Source organism: Melozone crissalis, unplaced genomic scaffold (genome assembly GCF_028551555.1).
Source record: "Melozone crissalis strain CALT ecotype California unplaced genomic scaffold, PUWL_Pcris_2 ptg000023l_1, whole genome shotgun sequence".
In the NCBI taxonomy this organism is placed as follows: domain Eukaryota; kingdom Metazoa; phylum Chordata; class Aves; order Passeriformes; family Passerellidae; genus Melozone; species Melozone crissalis.
The window spans coordinates 32,471,013-32,488,250 of record NW_026535801.1 but is presented as its reverse complement, the minus strand read 5'-3'; the positions used below and the strand labels follow the sequence as shown (position 1 = coordinate 32,488,250).

The following is a 17,238-nucleotide window of genomic DNA, read 5'->3' as shown; positions in this document are numbered from 1 at the left end:
CTTTCGGCGGCAGCCCTGAGACGCGCGATTGGCTGAGAGGGCTCTGCCCCGCCCCTCGCGCCGCCTTTGTCTTCTTACGCGCTGCTGAACGGGAGACACCCGTGCCGCCTCCGCATTGGCTCCTTGCCCGTCCCTGGCCCGCGCTGATTGGTGCCCGCGGGGCCCGCGGCGCTGCGATTGGCCAGCGGCCGGTCTGGCGAGGGGTGAGGCGGGCGCGCGGCGGGGGTGGCGGGGCAGACGCGGCGGGACCGGGGCCGGGCGGGTTGGGCGCGATGAGCGAGGTGCGGGGGGCGCCGGGGCCGGGGGGAACCGGGGGCGGCCGGGGGGCTCCGCGACCCTTCCCCTCACTCACCCCCTGCCGCCTTCCCCCCAGGCCGCGTTCCAGAAGGCTGCCGAGGAGGTGAAGCAGCTGAAGTCGCAGCCCACGGACCAGGAGATGCTGGACATCTACAGCCACTACAAACAGGCCACGGTGGGCGACGTGAACACAGGTAGGCACCGGCCGGGAGGCAAAACATCTCCCTCCCTGCGCTTCCCTCAGCCCCGCGGCGCAGCGAAAGTGCCTGGGAGCCGCCTTGGCAGGGATTGTGTGCGGAGGGCACGGGCTGACCCGATAAGGCTTTGTGCAATTCGGGGCTTTTAGATTAACCCTGCTGTCGCCGTCTGCTCCGTGCAGTGAGGCACTGAGGATGCTTTGTGCAAATATTGGCATTGGGTTTTTTGGAGAGCTCTGTTTCAGTGTGTAGCTGCTCAGGCCGAGGGTGCTGCTTTAATGCAAGCCCTTCTCGGTTATACAGATTTAAACAGCAAGACGAGAGATACAAGGGTGGAATTGCAATACAAGGGTGGAATTGCAATACTGGAGGGGATGACACATTTGAGTTTATTTAGACGGGATTGGCTGCTAAAAATAGTACTGGAAAGCAAAACCAGAAGAATAGGAGAAAACTTTTGTATAAGCTGCAATTAAATATACTTCAGAAAGATTGTACCAAAATTTTGTCTTTAGGTACACAGTGCAGAATGTTTCTGCCTACTTCTCTTGCTACAATGCTGTCCATGGCAGCTCAGCTTTTGGAATTAAATTTAAAGTGGAGCGTGTCTCTATCGACCTTGTGTAAGGCTGGAGTAGCTAGAATTAGAAAGGGAAAAGGTCATTTCTTTGGAGTGCTGGCCTCCTAACCCAGTAGCTGGCAAAGTTTATTGAGTGTCCATTGATTTAAAAGCTGGCAGCGAAGTGTACAGGAAATGGTAAGTAATTTAATCTCCTTTTCCCAAAGCTGGCAGCATGAGGGAGAAAATAATTTACTTTGGGTTTAAGATGTGGTCATTTCGGCGTGGCTGGACACCAGCACTATTGCCAGGGTGAAGCAGTGCTGGGGACGTGCCCCTGTTCCTGCGAGTGTCTGCACGCCTGTGGAGCAGCAGCCAGCGTGAGCTGGCCCGAGCAGGAGCCTGTGGGAGGGGGGCTGCTGGGGTTTGTGCTGCAGACAAGGGGAGCTGCCAACTGGAGCCACAGGTCACTGTGCCATGGGAGCTGCACAAGGCTCTTTGTGAGCGCTGCCCAGTGCCATTTGTGAGCTCTAAGAATTATCTTTAAGGGGGGAGAGAGAGAGAGGAAGTAAAGCCACAAAGAGGACTTTACACCAAGATTAACCATATACACGTCATTCACTTTCTGCTTGGCCACACCACAGCCTGCAATGAAGCGAGTTAAATTTCCAAGGTTTTCAATTGCACAACTGTAGGTTAGAAATACACCACTAACCTGACGATAATGAGTTCCAAGCTGGTGTTACTACAAACAGCTGCCTGTTTCTGTCTCTGCCTATAATGGACCTCAGGGTGTTTCTGCTTTACTTTAGAGCTGGTGTTCTTTAATTGGACAGCTCTTATGTGACAGCAGGCTCTTCAGAAAGTGCAACTAAACCAAATGACAGCAGTTGGTGCTCTTCTGCTCAAATGCTGCTGTCTCAAGGGACTTTGAAAGAGCCTATTTCTGTCGTCACCAACGATGTTGTAACATATTCCCCTGAGGTGATCTCCTGGCTACGGGTTAGCAAGGATAGCAAGGAGCAGCTGCCGAGAGGAGCCATTGTATTTAGTCACAGCTAAGAGCCAGCTAAGCCTTCAAGTGGGTATTACCCACAGCCAGATCACACAAACTAATGCTGCTGCTCCTCCTGCCTTTCTCAGAGCGCCCTGGTATGCTGGACTTCAAAGGCAAAGCAAAGTGGGATGCCTGGAGTGCATTGAAAGGTAAGTGTCTGATTAAAGGAATTAATGAAATTACACCTGGCAAATTAGTCAGAAAGACACATGTAGTTCAGCAGGAAACACAATTGTGTTGCCTTTTAATGCAAGAGTTCTAGAATTTCAGAATGCCATGATAATAAATTTTAATTACCTCTGCAAGGCAGAAGTAATCCTGAAAAATATGGCCTGTGTGAAAGGGAATTAGGGTGCAAAATGCCCAGCTGGCCTAAGATGTTAAATAAAGAAGAACAATAACAGCAGCAGAAATCTAAAGTTGTTTTCCTGGTCCCAGCCTGGTACCCCAGAGACTGAGCTCTCCCTCCAGCTGTTATGCATCTTCTAGTTAGGAAAGCTTTGCAAGACACAACTGAGCTCCCAGCTCTAACTGAGGAGCCAAACAAGTGGTCTGATCTGTGACAATGGGGCTTTTTCTGGTGTATTAAGGAATAGCTTTCCTGTAATAATTGTCAATGGCATTAATAGAACTAATACACTGGTTAGTTGCTGTCTGTGCAAAAACAACTTTCCTTGGAAGCACTGTGTTTCATGACTGATAAAACACATTTGTTTAAATCTTTAGCAGTGGATTCACAGCCAAGTGACCTTCCTGGCTCCTTTGCTCTCCAGTGGCACAAACTAGAGCAAGGAATTGTAACTTGTAAATTCTTGAGGTAATTCGTAATCTGTGGAAGGTATCTGACTGCTTCCTGTGTTCTGTCCTTCAGGAACATCCAAAGAAGATGCAATGAAAGCTTACATAGCAAAAGTGGAAGAACTAAAGGGCAAATATGGCATCTGAGGACTGGATAAGTCAGCTGCATGCATGCCTGAAACCTGCCTTATTTCTAATGTGGGAAACTGGTTTCTAAGAGTAACCTTAGATACCTAGTATGTCATAGTCGGTTCTCCTCATGCCTGTAGTTCAGGAGAAATCATGTACCTGGCTAATGTACTGACACGGTATAAATTCCTTCTGGGAACAGAATCTGGAACTCATTAAAGTGCATTTGGTACTTTAGCTGTTGTTCTGGTGGTCCCTCGGCGCTCCCGGTGAGCTCAGCCCCGAGTGCCGCCGGGCAGAGCCGCGTCCCCGGCCGTGTGCCGCTAGAGGGGGACGGTCCCCTGCGCTCGGCACCGCCGGCTCCCGGCCAAACCCAACCCCTCCTCTCGGCCCTGAGTGACAGCCACGGCAGCTGGAGCATCCCAGAGCTTATCTGGAAAAGGTTATCTCTAGTGCTGTGTGTGCTAGGAGCAAGGTGCTTGGTACTTATTGCCTGGAGCCTTCGGAGACTTCGTCAACAACTGCCAAATCATCTTTCATAAAACGCTTCTGGGACGTGTTATTTCCCAACAACAGCGTTGGGCTTCTAGAGTAAAGGCAAATGCTGAGCACAAAGCCTTCCCTGGGCAAGGAGAGATCCCAGAGGCAGTGGAGTTGATCCTCTTGGTGCTGTAAAAGCAAGAGAATCAATTTGATGTTGTCACACAGTTGGCTGCAGTGAGGGGTGAGTCCCTATAGACTTTGGCAAGACTGCTCAAAGAGAAAGACTTAGTGATCATCAGCAGAAGTTCAGTTACAAAACACACAGTTGTGACTGTCTCTAGCAGGCTCATTTGTTTTGGTCTGCCTACTGTAGTCTCTTGGAGCTGCTGATGATGGAAAGGGAAGATTTTGCTTTAAAAATGGGACATTGAAGTATTCCAGCATAGAGCATTTGAGAATGAAATCACAACCTTATGCAGGAATAAGGAATTATAATTCCTGCTGTACTGGTTAGCATCTGAATAGGTGAAAACTTCAAGCACTCTTCAGATAAGCAATTGGTTTGTGGAACTACATAGGGATGAAAACTATCATGTATCTGTCTAGGTAAATAGTTTTGTAGCTAGTTATACATGGTGAGTAGTAGATTTAGTGATTACTTCACGTGTTTTCAAAAATTTTAACTTTCCCCTTTACTACTTTTAATGGGAAATGCTCTTAGAGCTTCTTTTTGTCCTTTAAAATGTGTTAGGATAACAAGCAAAAAAAAAAAAAGCTTATTTTTGTTCCTCCTTGTTCTTCTGGGTAAGTAAAATAAGCATTTGGAGGTTTTTTACCTGCTCTTGTATCCTCTGTTACTTGAGATTGTCTTAATTAAATTCACTTTGCAAGAGAGGGGTAAGAGCAGATGTTCACCATGAGAAATGCTTCTCTAGCCCAAAATTCCATATCTTCTACAGCTCCATCTTGGCAGCTGTATTTTGTGGAGCTGGTTACCTTTGAAGGATTCTGCCAGCCGTTACCAGGACAGAGCTCACACAGCAAATGCTCCCACATTGCTCTTGTTTGCTGGGAGCACTGTGGGCACACTGTGCTTTGCCAGCATGTTTTCTGTCAAAACAGGTGTACTCAGAGTTTTTGACTGCTAAAGAAGTGGAGCTGGGTCTAAAGGATGGGCTGGGGGTAGCAAACTCTATATCCCAGTCCTCATTTGGATTCGTTTCCCTTGTGACAATTAATTGTTACAGTGCTGCTCTCCTTTCTTATACCTCTAGCATTAGGAAAACATCACTTTGTACACAGTGCTGATCCCAGAGAGGGTTTGCTCTTAGCCAGGCTTACAAATAATGCTATTTGCCAAGGAATACGACTGACAGAATTTTGTCTTTATTTGGACACTTAATTTTTTTCCTGTAGTGTCACCTTTCTGCTTGCAGCTTCACCATCCTTGAGAAAGTAACATCAGTGGTCTTACTATTTAGCTTGCCCTTTGGCAATCAACTGTGTCTTTCAGGAGCAAGCTAAAAACTTCAAGATGTGGCAATAGCTCTGCAATAAGTGGCTACAAAAGGCACAAGGGCAGAAGCAAAGGTACCTGGTGGTGGCTGTGCATGGTGTTTGTGACAAGAAGCAGCAACACAAAATTTGGCTGGACAGGTAGTAATTGTTGAAATAGACTGAGCTGAGCTAAGGGGCTCGTTGTGGTTGTCTAGCAGCAGGATGAGTGTCTGTAAATGTGTAAGAGTACTGGGCTGCCTGAAAATGTTGCTGACCTAGTGACCACCTAGTGCTTGCTGGTAAGGTTTGTGAGACACCTGGGCTGCATAAATAACACCAGGGCAGTGGTGGTTTGAGGGCACCTACAAACAGATTTGTAGGTAGAGGTGATTGCTTTTATTAAACTAATAAGGTGGTAAAAATAGACAACCATTATCATATACAGCCTTGAGATCAGAAACAGAAGCAGCAAGCCTCAAACCAAAATATAATCCAGAGCCATTGCTCAAGGTACTTGTGGAGGATCAGATGCTTTTGATGGCTGGGCAGTGCTGCAAAACAGGGGATTGTTCTGACACCCTCTCAGGGATTTGCTGCTATTTCCTCTTGGTTAGATCAAAGAAAGGGCAGCTACATCCTGATGCTTGCAGGGCTGGGGAAGGAGGAGGGAAGGAGACGTGCACTGAAGCCAGCCCAGCAGGCAGGAGGTCAGAGGCCAGCTGGCACACACACACTCAGCCCTGCTCTGCTGAGTCTGCAGAGTGCAGGACAGAACCTGGACTTTGGATGTGGCAATAATAAATGTTAACTCTGTGTGTGATAAGGCAGTGTTCCTTCTATCACGCTTCCATGATTAGCTCTTGCACAGAGCTGATTGGCACCCACTGCAGGTAGAGATAAAAAAGGGGATGATGTTTTCCTTGGAAATCTCTTTCTGATGGGTTTTGCTTGCTTTTAACAAACATGTGGAGGTGTAACACTCATAGCACAGATTTAATAAGTCAGTATTGGTGTGTTGCTTAAGGCCCATGACAGATTTTTCAACCCTGTGAAGTAAATTTTTCACTTTGGTTAAAAGGCCCTCCAAGGCTGACTGCAGACTGCAACTGACTCAAAATTCTTGAGTACTCGTCTGGAATGATCCTGTTTAATTATGGAAGCATTTTAACCTTTGAACTTATATGACCCTGCTGATACTGCTAAAAATAAATGACAATTGCGTTTGCTGCTGTTCAAAATATTTGCTCTTCCCCCAAGTGTTCAGAGAAAACAGTATTGGGCAATACTACTTTGGGGTGACTGACCATCATCTAAGCCATTTTGTGAGATTGATTATAAATTAGGGAAACAGAAAGTGTATTTTGGTTGGGACAGTTTTCTAAATACCACAGCTGTCACCCTAGAAGTAGGTTACACAGTCTTCCAAGTTGTCAAAGCTGTGTAGAAGTAAGACAAGTTGATACTACATTGATAGAAGACATTTGAGTGCATTCACAGTAATAAACTCAAAAGGGTAAAAGTTAATGGAACAAAAATAGAATCTAATTTTTTTCTCCTCCCTACAAGTCTCTGAAGTACCTTCCAATCTATGAATTAGCCAATCAGCTGCTCACTTAAAGTGCAAATACCATCAGTCCATTTTAGATGGGTCTTCATCATTTATAGAATGAGCTTGTATTTCTTCTAGAATCAGGGTATCTGTGAAAGTTAAACACAGCTTAGTTGTGTTATCTTTAGAATACAGAATTCACAGGGAGCTTTTCTGCAGTGATCTTTTCACTTTCATCCCAGCTATTCCCAGTACACATACATTTATGCACTGCATCAAAAGAAGCATCACCACTTTCTTTCTACACCCTGGAAAGAGAAACAATTCCATTACTGGGCCAGTGCAGCCAGGCAGACACCTTGTTTGTCCCCACCAAATGTGCAAGGCACCAACTTGTGTTCCCTAAAAGGCTGAGGCAATGGTCCTCTCCTCCTAATAAACACTGCTCCTTTGAGTAAGTTCTGAACTTGGGAGACAGACTAACCAATGTACTTGCTACTTTTAAATCTCCTGATATGACTTTTTTCTGATAGAAAAAATAAGTTCGTCACAGCTGAGAAACTAAATTATTTCCCCCAGCTTATGTAGTATTGAAGTATGGACCCAAATTTTTCTAGTAGCACTAAAGACTTAAAATTGGGTTGGGTTTTTTTCAATTTTGGAATTTTTTGGGGTTTTTTTTGTTTGGTTTTTTTTTTTTTGGTGGGGTTTTTTTGGTTTTTTGGCTTTTGTTTTGTTTTCTTTTTTTTGTTTGTTTAGTGGGTTTAGTTTTGGTAATTTTTGGTTTTGGTTTTTTTTTTTCTGTATTTATTGTATATTTCAAAGGAGATTTGTCAGAATAGTCAGATGCAAATATTTTGAGGTATTTCCTAAGCCAGTGTAACATTAACAGACATCCCTGAAAAAGGCTGATTCTGAAGCAGAATGAGTGAGCACCCAGTGCTGGATCTCAGCAATGTGATCTGAGGTAGGTCCAAAAACTGATCGGAGGTGAAAACACATCTATTCCTTCAAGCCTGTCCCACTTAAAGTCTCTCTTCTTCTTAGACTGAACTGAGGTGGGGGATAAAATCACTGTAATGGAGTCCCATATTATCAGCATGTTTCTAACCCAGCTCTGAGTCCCCCAGCAAGCACTGCTTGGTGTGGGTGGGCAGCAGGACCTCGGGCTGGCTGCTGGGCGTAACTGGGTGTGATCACCATGGGCAGCAGGACCTAGGGCTGGGCATAACTGGGTATTTCACTATGGGCAGTAGGACCTGGGGCTGGGTATAACTGGGTATTTCACCATGGGCAGTAGGACCTGGGGCTGGGTATAACTGGGTATTTCACCATGGGCAGTAGGACCTGGGGCTGGGTATAACTGGGTATTTCACCATGGGCAGTAGGACCTGGGGCTGGGTATAACTGGGTATTTCACCATGGGCAGTAGGACCTGGGGCTGGGTATAACTGGGTATTTCACCATGGGCAGCATCCCAGGGCTCTCATGCACAGCCAGCAGTGAGTGGGGCTGCAGGGACACCTGGTAGCCCCTGTCTGGTGCCCAGTCTGCCTTCCTGTGGCACAGCAGAGGTGTCCAGGCAGGAGGCAAAGTGAAACCATCTGGCCCAGGAGCTTTCTCTTCTTTAGTGCTTTTACATGCCAGGATGAGTTTGCCCGCTTGGCTGCAATAACTTGCAGGGATGGGAGGGAAATCCTGAGGTAAAGTAGTTGTGATAAGGGGCTGGTCTGAGCTGTGTGGGCCTTGGCACAACCCAAACCCCCTTTTGGTAGATATGCTGCTGCCTGAGGTAAAATTCACCTAGGATGACTGCCTGAGTTCCCAGAGGCTGCTGGGCTTCAGCAGCTTGCCAGCAACTCACTGACTTTTTGCCCTGTTCCAGAAGCTCTGTTCATCCAGCTAGGCTGAACCCAGCCTGAGCTGAATGCAGCTTCTTCAACTTGGATTTTCAGTCTACCACCAGCCAGGCAAGAGAACAGTGACAGGAGACAATTAACCTCTTCCTTCCTTCTCATAACACTTTCTACATGCTCACTGCTTTGGGAAGACACAAAAAAATAAGTAACATTTTCCCCCATACAGACCTTGGACACCTCCCAAAGTCTCAGTCTGCAAGATACTCAAGATCTATTTGTTACAAAGATCAGGTCCACATCTCTCTGCAGAGATACCTTGAACTAGGAATCTGACAAAAATGAGGGTTTAAATACATCATCAGGTGAGTTGCTATGCCAAGAATTAAAGATGTGATCAGAAAGAGTTTTATTAAATAGTAAAATGCATTTACAGAAGTCACTGGCTTCAAGGTCAGATGAAGCTGGACTGGTCACTTGTGTTCTGCTTCACTTTTAAGTGATTTCACTTAATTGGGCAATTGTTCCCTAGGCCCCTGTTGACACTCAGATTTCGGTCCTGAACCTTCTGCAGGAGAAAAGGTGGAACAGATTCTTCAGTGTTAAACTTTGCATAGTTTTAAATGAGCCAGATGAACCTATTTCTGCGTGGTACAACACTCTGGTAATTTCCATTATTTATGAACACATTTCCCCGAAAACTTTCTCTCCAGGGATAGGATGTGAAATGCCTATTTAAACAATAGAGAAAAGGGACTTTCTAAACAAAATAATGAAACTGGCAAGATACCAAGAACTCTACATTAACACAACCAAAAATACTTCTAAAGTGCTTTAAAGGTCATTTTTTCCGTTGTTATTACACAGGTGATGTATTTTTCAGACAAAAAAATGTGTTTTTCTTTTACAGCACTGAGCTCTTTTTATTGCAAAATATCATTTTCACATATGATTTTCAAAAATAGCATAGAGATATTTTCCCACTTTTTTTTTTTTTTTTTTTTTGTCTTTTGAAGTGACATAGTATGTTTGGCTTGTTTTGTAATGAGAAATGAAGATAAACTCATTAGATTTGAAAAAGGGGCAGAGTTCTCATGGGCTTTCTAAACCCAGACAGCTTCAACAGAAGGTATCTCCAGCCAGGCAAGAGCAGAAATGAAGCACTCACTGTTACAACCATCCTCCCTGGGTGACTTCAGGAAAGTGACTCTGAAAGTGCCTATTCAATGCTCATTAAAATTCCAGATCCAGTTTCATTCTCATTTATATTTGGGGAAATTAAATTAAATACAAAACATTAAAGCAATTTCTCCTTTGTAGAAAGGGTTCCATCCCCTACCACCCTTTTTCCTCGAAGAACAGGCTTGCCACATAACTCTATATTTACTGAAGAGTCCAAATATGACAGGGGAGCAATTTTGGTTCCAAAAGTAACCACTTTAATTTCCTCATTCATCAAAGATTTTTATGCACGTATTTACTCGTGTGAGCCTTACCATGGGCTTTTACAGGGGGAAAAAAGATCTTGCCCAGCAGAATACCCCTCGCTGTTAAAAGTTAAGATTTTTAACTGCTGAAGTCATTAGGATGACTCAGATGTTTTACATGCAGATCTATGCTTAATGATTTTGCTAATTGTGGGCCAAATTGCGTAAGTCTTTGCAGCATCGAGCCAATGTTACAGAAAGCATAAGTTAGTGAGGTTTTTGCCAGATAAGAGGTGGTATATTTTGTCATGATTACATGCAAGCAGCATTTATTCAGCTCATGCAACAAATGAGACAACAAGACCTGTTTGTGCTTTTTGTGCCAAAAATACATATATATTGTTGAATTTTGAACTTTGAAGTGGAAGGGTATAACAGCAAATGCATGTAATCAGTCTGCACATGCAATGCAGAAATGCTGTTTAACATGTGGAATAAAGAGCTCAGGATGTTCATCAAGATCTTCTATCAACTCGTGAACCTAAGATGAAAGGGATGTGGCAAGCATCAAGTTTTCTAGCTTGGATAACACATTCAGAAAACAAAATATGTTGTTGACCACAAACCCACAAAATAAGTTTTGACAACAGACCTTGCAAAGATTTGCCATGAGTTGCAAAAGGAGAAAATCTCAATTCTGTGCCTAATAGAAATATAATCTAACATTGTATACAAGTTTGTAGAGAAACGTTTAAACAAAAGATTCTGCAGGAGAAGAGAAATAAAAAGGTCAGCATTTATCTTTAAAATTAAAAACTAAATAAAAAACTAAAGTAAATGTTGTTCAGAACTCTCACTCTTGCTAGAAAGTGTTACAGAAAACACCACAGCAGACATAAATGGTGTTTTAAAGGAAGCACAGCAAGCCCTTATGAAATTGCATAGACATTAAAATAACGAGACAATCTATATAGACAGATGATTAGTTCAGAAATTGAAGTGCAAGAAGGGTAAAGTAACAATAACTTCTACCACTCCATATTGGAGAAGGAGATCCTTCCAACGCCTTTTGGCTAGAAAGGGAATGGCCAAATTCTGACCCCTGTGAATATGAGGGAGAACAACGACCCGTGGGGCTGTCCACTGGACCTCAGACTCTCTGCTGGAGTCAGAATCAGATTTTGGCAGTAAAACACGAATTTCTGATGACACAGCAACACCCAGCTTTCTTGGGCTTTTTAAAAGCTGTTTCAGAAAAAAAAAACCAAAAAAACAAAAAAACACCACCCAGAAAAAAAAGTAGAGTAGTCAGTAATTCATTAGAGGATGGCACAACATGAGTGGAAAAAAGAGCTAAGGCGTGAAACTTTATGAGCAGCGAGGTTTTTGCTGACAGTACAGGTAGAGATAGGTAAGGCAGAGCAGGCTGGTAGCGATAAGAGCCGCGCACAGCCCAAGGTGCGAGGCCATCGCCGAGCGGCTCCGGGAACAAGCCCCGGCAGCGAGGGCAGCACGGGCTGCTCCCGCACCCACAGGGACTCCGGGGCCGGGTGTCACCGCAGCCCATCACTGCAGAGCCGCTGCCGGGGGCTCCGGGCCGGGCCGGGGCAGCCTCCCCGTGCCCCGGCGCTCGGCACCGGCAGCGCAGCCCAGGCTGCTCCTGGCGGCAGGGCACACACACCGCGAGCCGCCAGTGACACGGGGGGACACGGGCCGGGGCGAGGCTGCAACGCGGCACCGGCACCGCCCGGTGCACCTCCCGCCCGCCCGGAGCCGCGCTCTGCAGCGGGCTGGGGCAGCTCCGTGCCCGGCCAGAGCAGCGCTGTCCCCGCCGTGCCGGCTGTGGGGAGCACCCTCACTCCACTCCGCTCCGCTGCGCTTCACTCGGCTCGGTTCGGCCCGGCCCGGCTCCGCCCGTCGGGGCCGCGCTGCTGACTCAGCCGCGGGGGGGCCCCCCCGAGGGCGCCCCGGCCCCGCGGGCGTGGCGGCCGGGGGGGGCTGCCCTCCCTCCGCCCTCCGGGAGATAAAGAGCGGCGGCCGCAGCCCGCCCGCGCCTCTCGGCGCCGCCGGCAGCATGACGGCCATCGGGGCGCAGGTATGTCCGCCGCTCTCCGCCGCGGGGCCGCTGCCCCAGCCCCAGCCCGGCCCTACACGCTGGGGTCGCTCCCTCCCTGCCCGGAGCAGCGGGGCGCAGCCGGCCCCGTTCCCTTTCCCGCCTTCTCCGGCCGGCGGCAGCTCCGCGGGGCCGCGGCTCCCCCTCCCCGCCGCACGTGGCTCTCCGAGGGGACTGGGGGCTCTTGGCTCCACTTTCCATCGCATTTCGGGTCACTCGGAGGGTTTCGGTGAGAAGGAGAAGTGCGCTGCCCAGGCGGCTCCGCGGGGGCTGCAGCCGATGATTCCCCCCCGCTCTCCCCTCCCACCCCCCCGGGGTAGCTGAGCCGTGAGACCCCGGGTGAGGAACGAGGTCCGGGCCGCTGCTGCTGCTGCCGGCCGGAGGAGGAGAGACCGGCTGGCTGCAGCTCAGGAGGGCAATGCTGGGAACTAGGAGCCTCCCCAGCCCGCTGCTGCCGCCTCCCCCGTCCCAGCCACCGGGCTCCATCCTCCCAGGGGCCGGTGGCTTCCTCCAGCCCTGCCACAGCAGGAGGCTGTGCCGCAAGACCTGGGGCAGGGACCTGGTTCAGCCAAGAGCTTTTATGATCCCGGTCCCAAGCCTTGACGTGGGAGCATTGTTTGTGCAGCCAGGGAACTGGGAGAGCTTCACCCACCCTTCCTTTCTCCTGTGCACAGCCTTCCCCTGCGAGGAGTTTGATGTGCACAAGTAAATATTTTCAAATACTGAATCCCACAGCTTTGTCCCGCTGGCTTCATTTCATCCCGAAGTAGCACTGTTAACTCTGTTACATTTTTTCCTCATGCTCTCCTTTCAGGTGCAGCAGCTGCTGGCACACCGGAGACCACAGAAATCCTTCTTCGAGACGCTCATCAGGAGCCTGATCATCCTGTGCGTGGCCATAGCCGTGGTCTTGTCGTCCATCTCCATCTGCGATGGCCGCTGGCTCTTTGCGAGGGGGCAGCTCTTCGGACTGTGGCACTTCTGCACCCTCGGCAACGACAGCGTCCTGAGGTGTGTCACGGACCTCAGGCTGGCCCAGGTGGAGGGGCTGAGCGTGGGGGTGATTCCCATCAGGAGCATGGTGTCCTTCGCTGTCGTGGTTGCCATATTTGGGTTGGAGCTGCTGATGGTGTCCCAAGTCTGCGATGATGCCAACGCAAGGCGGAAATGGGCAATGGGTTCTGTTCTCATCCTCGTCTCTTTTTTGCTGTCAGCCACCGGTGTTCTGAGCTTCTCCATCCTGGTGAAGGATCACCTCACCTTCACAGGCTTCACGCTGACATACTGGTGTGAGTTCATTGCTGCCTTCCTCTTCTTCCTTAACGGAATCAGCGGACTTCACATCAACAGCCTCACGCACCTCAGGAGTGGGGTAGGCAAAATCTAGGCACAAAGGATCTACCTCTGCCTTTGTGTAATCAGCTTTGCCAATTAGACTGGAAGAAAGAGAGTCTAATGAAGTTTGAAACGGATGCCCTGTCTTAATTTGTGTGCAAGGAGGGGAAGCGTGAGTCAGTCTTGGTGCCTGTAGAAGTTGTACCCACCCACTGGTCAGCGTGGAGAGCTGAGCAGCACCAGCCAAGCAGAGACTGGGACTGGCTGCTCCTGCAGTATGGTTTTCTGGAGAAGTGGATCAAAGCAGAGGGTGTCCTCCTAAACATGCAGAGATCTGGAAGACTGCAATCTATCCCACATGTTGACCTGAGGCTTGCACAACACTGGCACTGCTGTGGATTTGGTGTTGCTGTGCTTTTCCTCGTATTCTGGAGCCTGTGAAGAGTGTGATACAGCTTTGGTGTGTCTCATGGGTTTGTTTTGCCTCAGGGACAGATGATTTCTGCCTGGCCATGCTCACTGGTGTTGAGCACTGAAACTCTTCACTGGATCCTGCTTCTTCATTTTTCTTTCAAAAGAGAAGGCACACAGAACTTGATCTGGTCACAGGTTTTGTTTCCTTCAGGCACGTTCCCTTTATCTGCAGGCAGAGTTGCTGACCTGGGGCCGGGGTAGGTGCTGGGTGATGCAGGTGTAGAGGGAAGGGATGTGCTGCTCTTCTCAGGCAGCAGTGCATGTCCCTGTGTTTGTGGCCTCTCCCCAGTGTCACGACTCTCCTGCCACCCCTGAAGGACGTGTCAACTGGTCAACCAAACTGGCTGTCTCACAACCCTTGCACAGTTTATGGTAACAGGGCATTGCTGTTGGGTTTTTGGGGCAAGAGGGACAAGCTCTGCAGAGGTTTCATGTGCTGTTGTGGCTGGGCACACCATGCAGAGACCACCACAGCTACTGGGATGTGTTTTGGTTATCACGGTTTGCAGTGCTTATCCTGTAGCTGTCTCCTGTAGCATTTCTCGTGGGAGGAGAAAGCCCTAGATCCTCCTGGCCAGATCAGGTCCTTTTCTTCCTCTAACAGTGAGCCTGGGAGGAGAAGCAGCCGTGATTGCCTAAGGAGGGGCTGATGGGTGCAGCTCTAATCTGTCATCACTGGTAGAAACGTTGAGAGACCTGGCCAAAATTATTATACTAAGGCTGGCCTTCCTTCTGCCAATGTCTGAGTCAAGATCCCTAAAATTGCTACAGCTTTGAAGTTCTCCATGGTGTCTTATGTAAAAAGAGACCTCATTTGTAGAGAAGATTGCCCTACATGTGTTCTCCCTGTCCAACACACAGCACTCAGTTGCTCACAGTTAAAAATGTCTTCAGAGTATTTCAGGGTTTCTGGTTTACTGTTTGCTTTGTATCCACTGGTAAAGCTGCTCATATCCTTGTTTTAGAACAAATGTTTCTACATGTTTCATCCCTGTACCTTGTCTGTTGAGCAAGGCTTTACTTTCCTGTGCAACAAGTTTGACACAGTTTTTCACCTGAAACAAATGCATCACATCACAGAGGTCAAAAAGCCTGTGTACGTGAGCCGTGAGTAAACAGCTTTGTCTTTGAGAGCTAAGACTCTCAAGCTGTGCCTGAGCTGGAATGTATCACACTGATAAATGTGCTCCTGTGCTTGCTTTCAGGACAGTCTCCACTCCTCCTTGGACTTCTGTAACTTCTTAAGACAACATTCCTGAGCCCATTTTGCAATGCAGGTTCAGACTTGGCCTGCTCTGGCCAGTGCCAGTTGCACTTTTGCACATCAATCTGCCCATCTTTCTGTCAGCGTGATGCAGAGCTGTGCTACCCAGACAGCTCCGAAGCTCTTGTGATGTTTGGGGCTTTGATGGGGTTCCTTGGCCCATTCTCAAGGACAAGGACTTGTGCCTGTGTCTCTGGAAAACCTCACTGTGACTGTGTCTGTGCGTGAAGGCGCCTTTGATTTGCTGCATGGCACTGTTGAAGACATTCTGCTGGGCTGATCTTGCACCTGCCTGTGTGATCTGGTGCTGTTGGCTTCAGCAGAGCCGTTTAGGCCAAAGAGACCCTGCAAGTTCTGGTCCCAAGCTGTTGCACTTTGGTGTTCCCAGGTGTACCACAAGTACCTTAACTAATCAATGATTCAGCTGTGGTGCCCGGGGGTGCCCGTGTCAGGCAGGGCAGTTCCCCTGCATGTAAGGGTGTTTTTGGCTTGTCTAGAAACACGAGTGTAACTTCAGAGTGACGCTGTGGTGACATCCAGACTTGGAAATCACTTCTGAGTGTGCATTCCCTCATGCCAGCAGGAGGCTGTGCCTCCATCCCTTTCCTTGGAAGGCAGCCACAGCCAGACTGGGTTCCAGGCTGGTGCCTCCTGCTCGGGTTAGAGGGACACCGGACAATTGGCCATTGAGTTCACCCTAGACGTGGTGCAATTGTGAAGGATTTTTAGGATGCCCTCTGCCAGCTGAAGAAGAGGCCTTTTGTTGGGGGTAGGGAATCCTCTGGGGAAAACGGAGTAACTTTTTTTCCAACTTTTTTTTGTATAGTACTGCTCAATTATGCTGGGAAAAGATGCATTTTCACAGCTGAATATTATAAAACAGAGTTGATTGTATTGGAGATTCTTATATAGAGCAACCTGTGCAGCAGTGGGTCACTGTTCATTTTCTGAAACGTTTAGAAGTGTCAAGCAATATTCCTAAAGTTTGCTAAATAAATTGATTTGAAATAAGAGCTGTAATTCACTCTTTTTATCTTTCAGTATTGGGGTGCAGATTTAAGGGGATGAGGGAGGTTTAACATAATCTCCCAGGCACCATTCCGTGTGTTTACCCAGCTAAACTGATGAAGAAATGACTGCTTGGTGCTCTGCCAAGCTCTGACCGAGGGAACTGAGGCCACTGCACACTCCCCTCTCCTTTTCCCTCCAGTGTCTGCACCAGCCCCAGAAGCCAGCACTGCTTTCTTGTCTTGCAAAACAAGAAGGGCAGTCAGCTGTGTTTCTTCGTGGGAATTTGAGATAACCTTGTAGGCGCTTTAATGACTTCCTGCTGTTGCATGTGCTCTGTTTACCAGCTAAAGAGCTCTTTCCTGTGTCCTTCACCTTCCTGTTCCCACACTGCACCCCGTGTCTGAAGCATCCTTGCTCTTTTCCTCAGCTCTGATTGTTTGGCCTGCAAGGAGTGGTATCTGAGTACAAATGTATTTGTTTTTCTCAGAGCTCACCGCATTAGCAGGTTTGGTTCAGTGTCAGGAAAAGATCTTCCCAGTACACCACTGAATTAGTTTATGTAATCTCAAGTTAATTAGCACCTGGTGTTCAGGAGAGGTCGTTGGCCTGTCTCAGTTTAGCATCTCTTAAAAGCAGGGTAATGAACATCACTTCTTGTTAATGAGCCGTTTAGACTTAGCTACTAACTTTAATTGGACACTTGTACACAAGCCATTGCCTGTGGACAGGAATAAGGAAATGTTGATACAGGGCATGCCAGCTAGGGAAATTTCCTGCCTGGACTGTGTTTTTCCAGAATCGCAGAATGGTTGAGGTTGGAAGGGTGCACTGGAGGTCACCTAGTCCAGCCTCCCTGCTCCAGCAGGGTCCCCTAGAGCATGTTATTTTGATTTTAAGTCTCCAATACGTTCATCATCGGTGCTTGTAGGGACACCAGGAATGGGGTTGAGTCTTGCTTGTTTTGCAAGCCACAGGAAGGGGATTACAAAAATATATTACGTGACTGTCCCCACCTGCTTTCTCTTTCCCTCTGCTGGGGCCTATGGTAAGCTGATAATAGCCCTTCTTCTCAACCTTTTAGCACAGCTGGCACATGCAAGAAGGGCCTCATTTCTGGGTAAAACAAGGTCTGCCCCAGGCAGTGTCCTGGAAGGGGTGTTGCCCGAATTCCTGAGGCCTCTCACCTTCCCTG

At 48.0% G+C, this 17,238-nt stretch overlaps 2 protein-coding genes across 3 annotated transcripts; both read left to right on the top strand.

Moving 5' to 3' along the window:
- The first annotated feature begins 151 nt into the window (after nucleotides 1-151).
- DBI (diazepam binding inhibitor, acyl-CoA binding protein) lies at nucleotides 152-3,274 on the top strand. 2 transcript variants are annotated; one of them, XM_054278045.1, is made up of 4 exons: nucleotides 152-203; nucleotides 374-491; nucleotides 2,197-2,259; nucleotides 2,982-3,274. In XM_054278045.1, exons 2-4 carry the CDS (start codon nucleotides 437-439, stop codon nucleotides 3,053-3,055), a joined length of 192 nt encoding a protein of 63 aa, XP_054134020.1. In that variant the 5' UTR covers nucleotides 152-203; nucleotides 374-436; the 3' UTR covers nucleotides 3,056-3,274. The 2 variants fall into 2 exon arrangements, with proteins under 2 accessions (XP_054134020.1, XP_054134019.1); XM_054278044.1 differs by lacking the exon at nucleotides 152-203 and adding an exon at nucleotides 237-281.
- An 8,649-nt stretch (nucleotides 3,275-11,923) lies between these two features.
- TMEM37 (transmembrane protein 37) lies at nucleotides 11,924-13,912 on the top strand. The gene is made up of 2 exons (XM_054278285.1): nucleotides 11,924-11,944; nucleotides 12,777-13,912. The coding sequence occupies exons 1-2, from the start codon at nucleotides 11,924-11,926 to the stop codon at nucleotides 13,347-13,349; spliced, it is 594 nt and encodes a 197-aa protein (XP_054134260.1). The 3' UTR covers nucleotides 13,350-13,912.
- The last annotated feature ends 3,326 nt before the right edge of the window (nucleotides 13,913-17,238 follow it).

Bases quoted from the DNA above. Each gene is read 5' to 3' on its own strand.
- DBI (XM_054278044.1), top strand. The intron at 492-2,196 runs GTAGGCACCGGC...TGCCTTTCTCAG, and splicing joins GGTGGGCGACGTGAACACAG to AGCGCCCTGGTATGCTGGAC. The intron at 2,260-2,981 runs GTAAGTGTCTGA...TCTGTCCTTCAG, and splicing joins TGCCTGGAGTGCATTGAAAG to GAACATCCAAAGAAGATGCA.
- TMEM37 (XM_054278285.1), top strand. From the start codon at position 11,924: ATGACGGCCATCGGGGCGCAG. The intron at 11,945-12,776 runs GTATGTCCGCCG...CTCTCCTTTCAG, and splicing joins TGACGGCCATCGGGGCGCAG to GTGCAGCAGCTGCTGGCACA.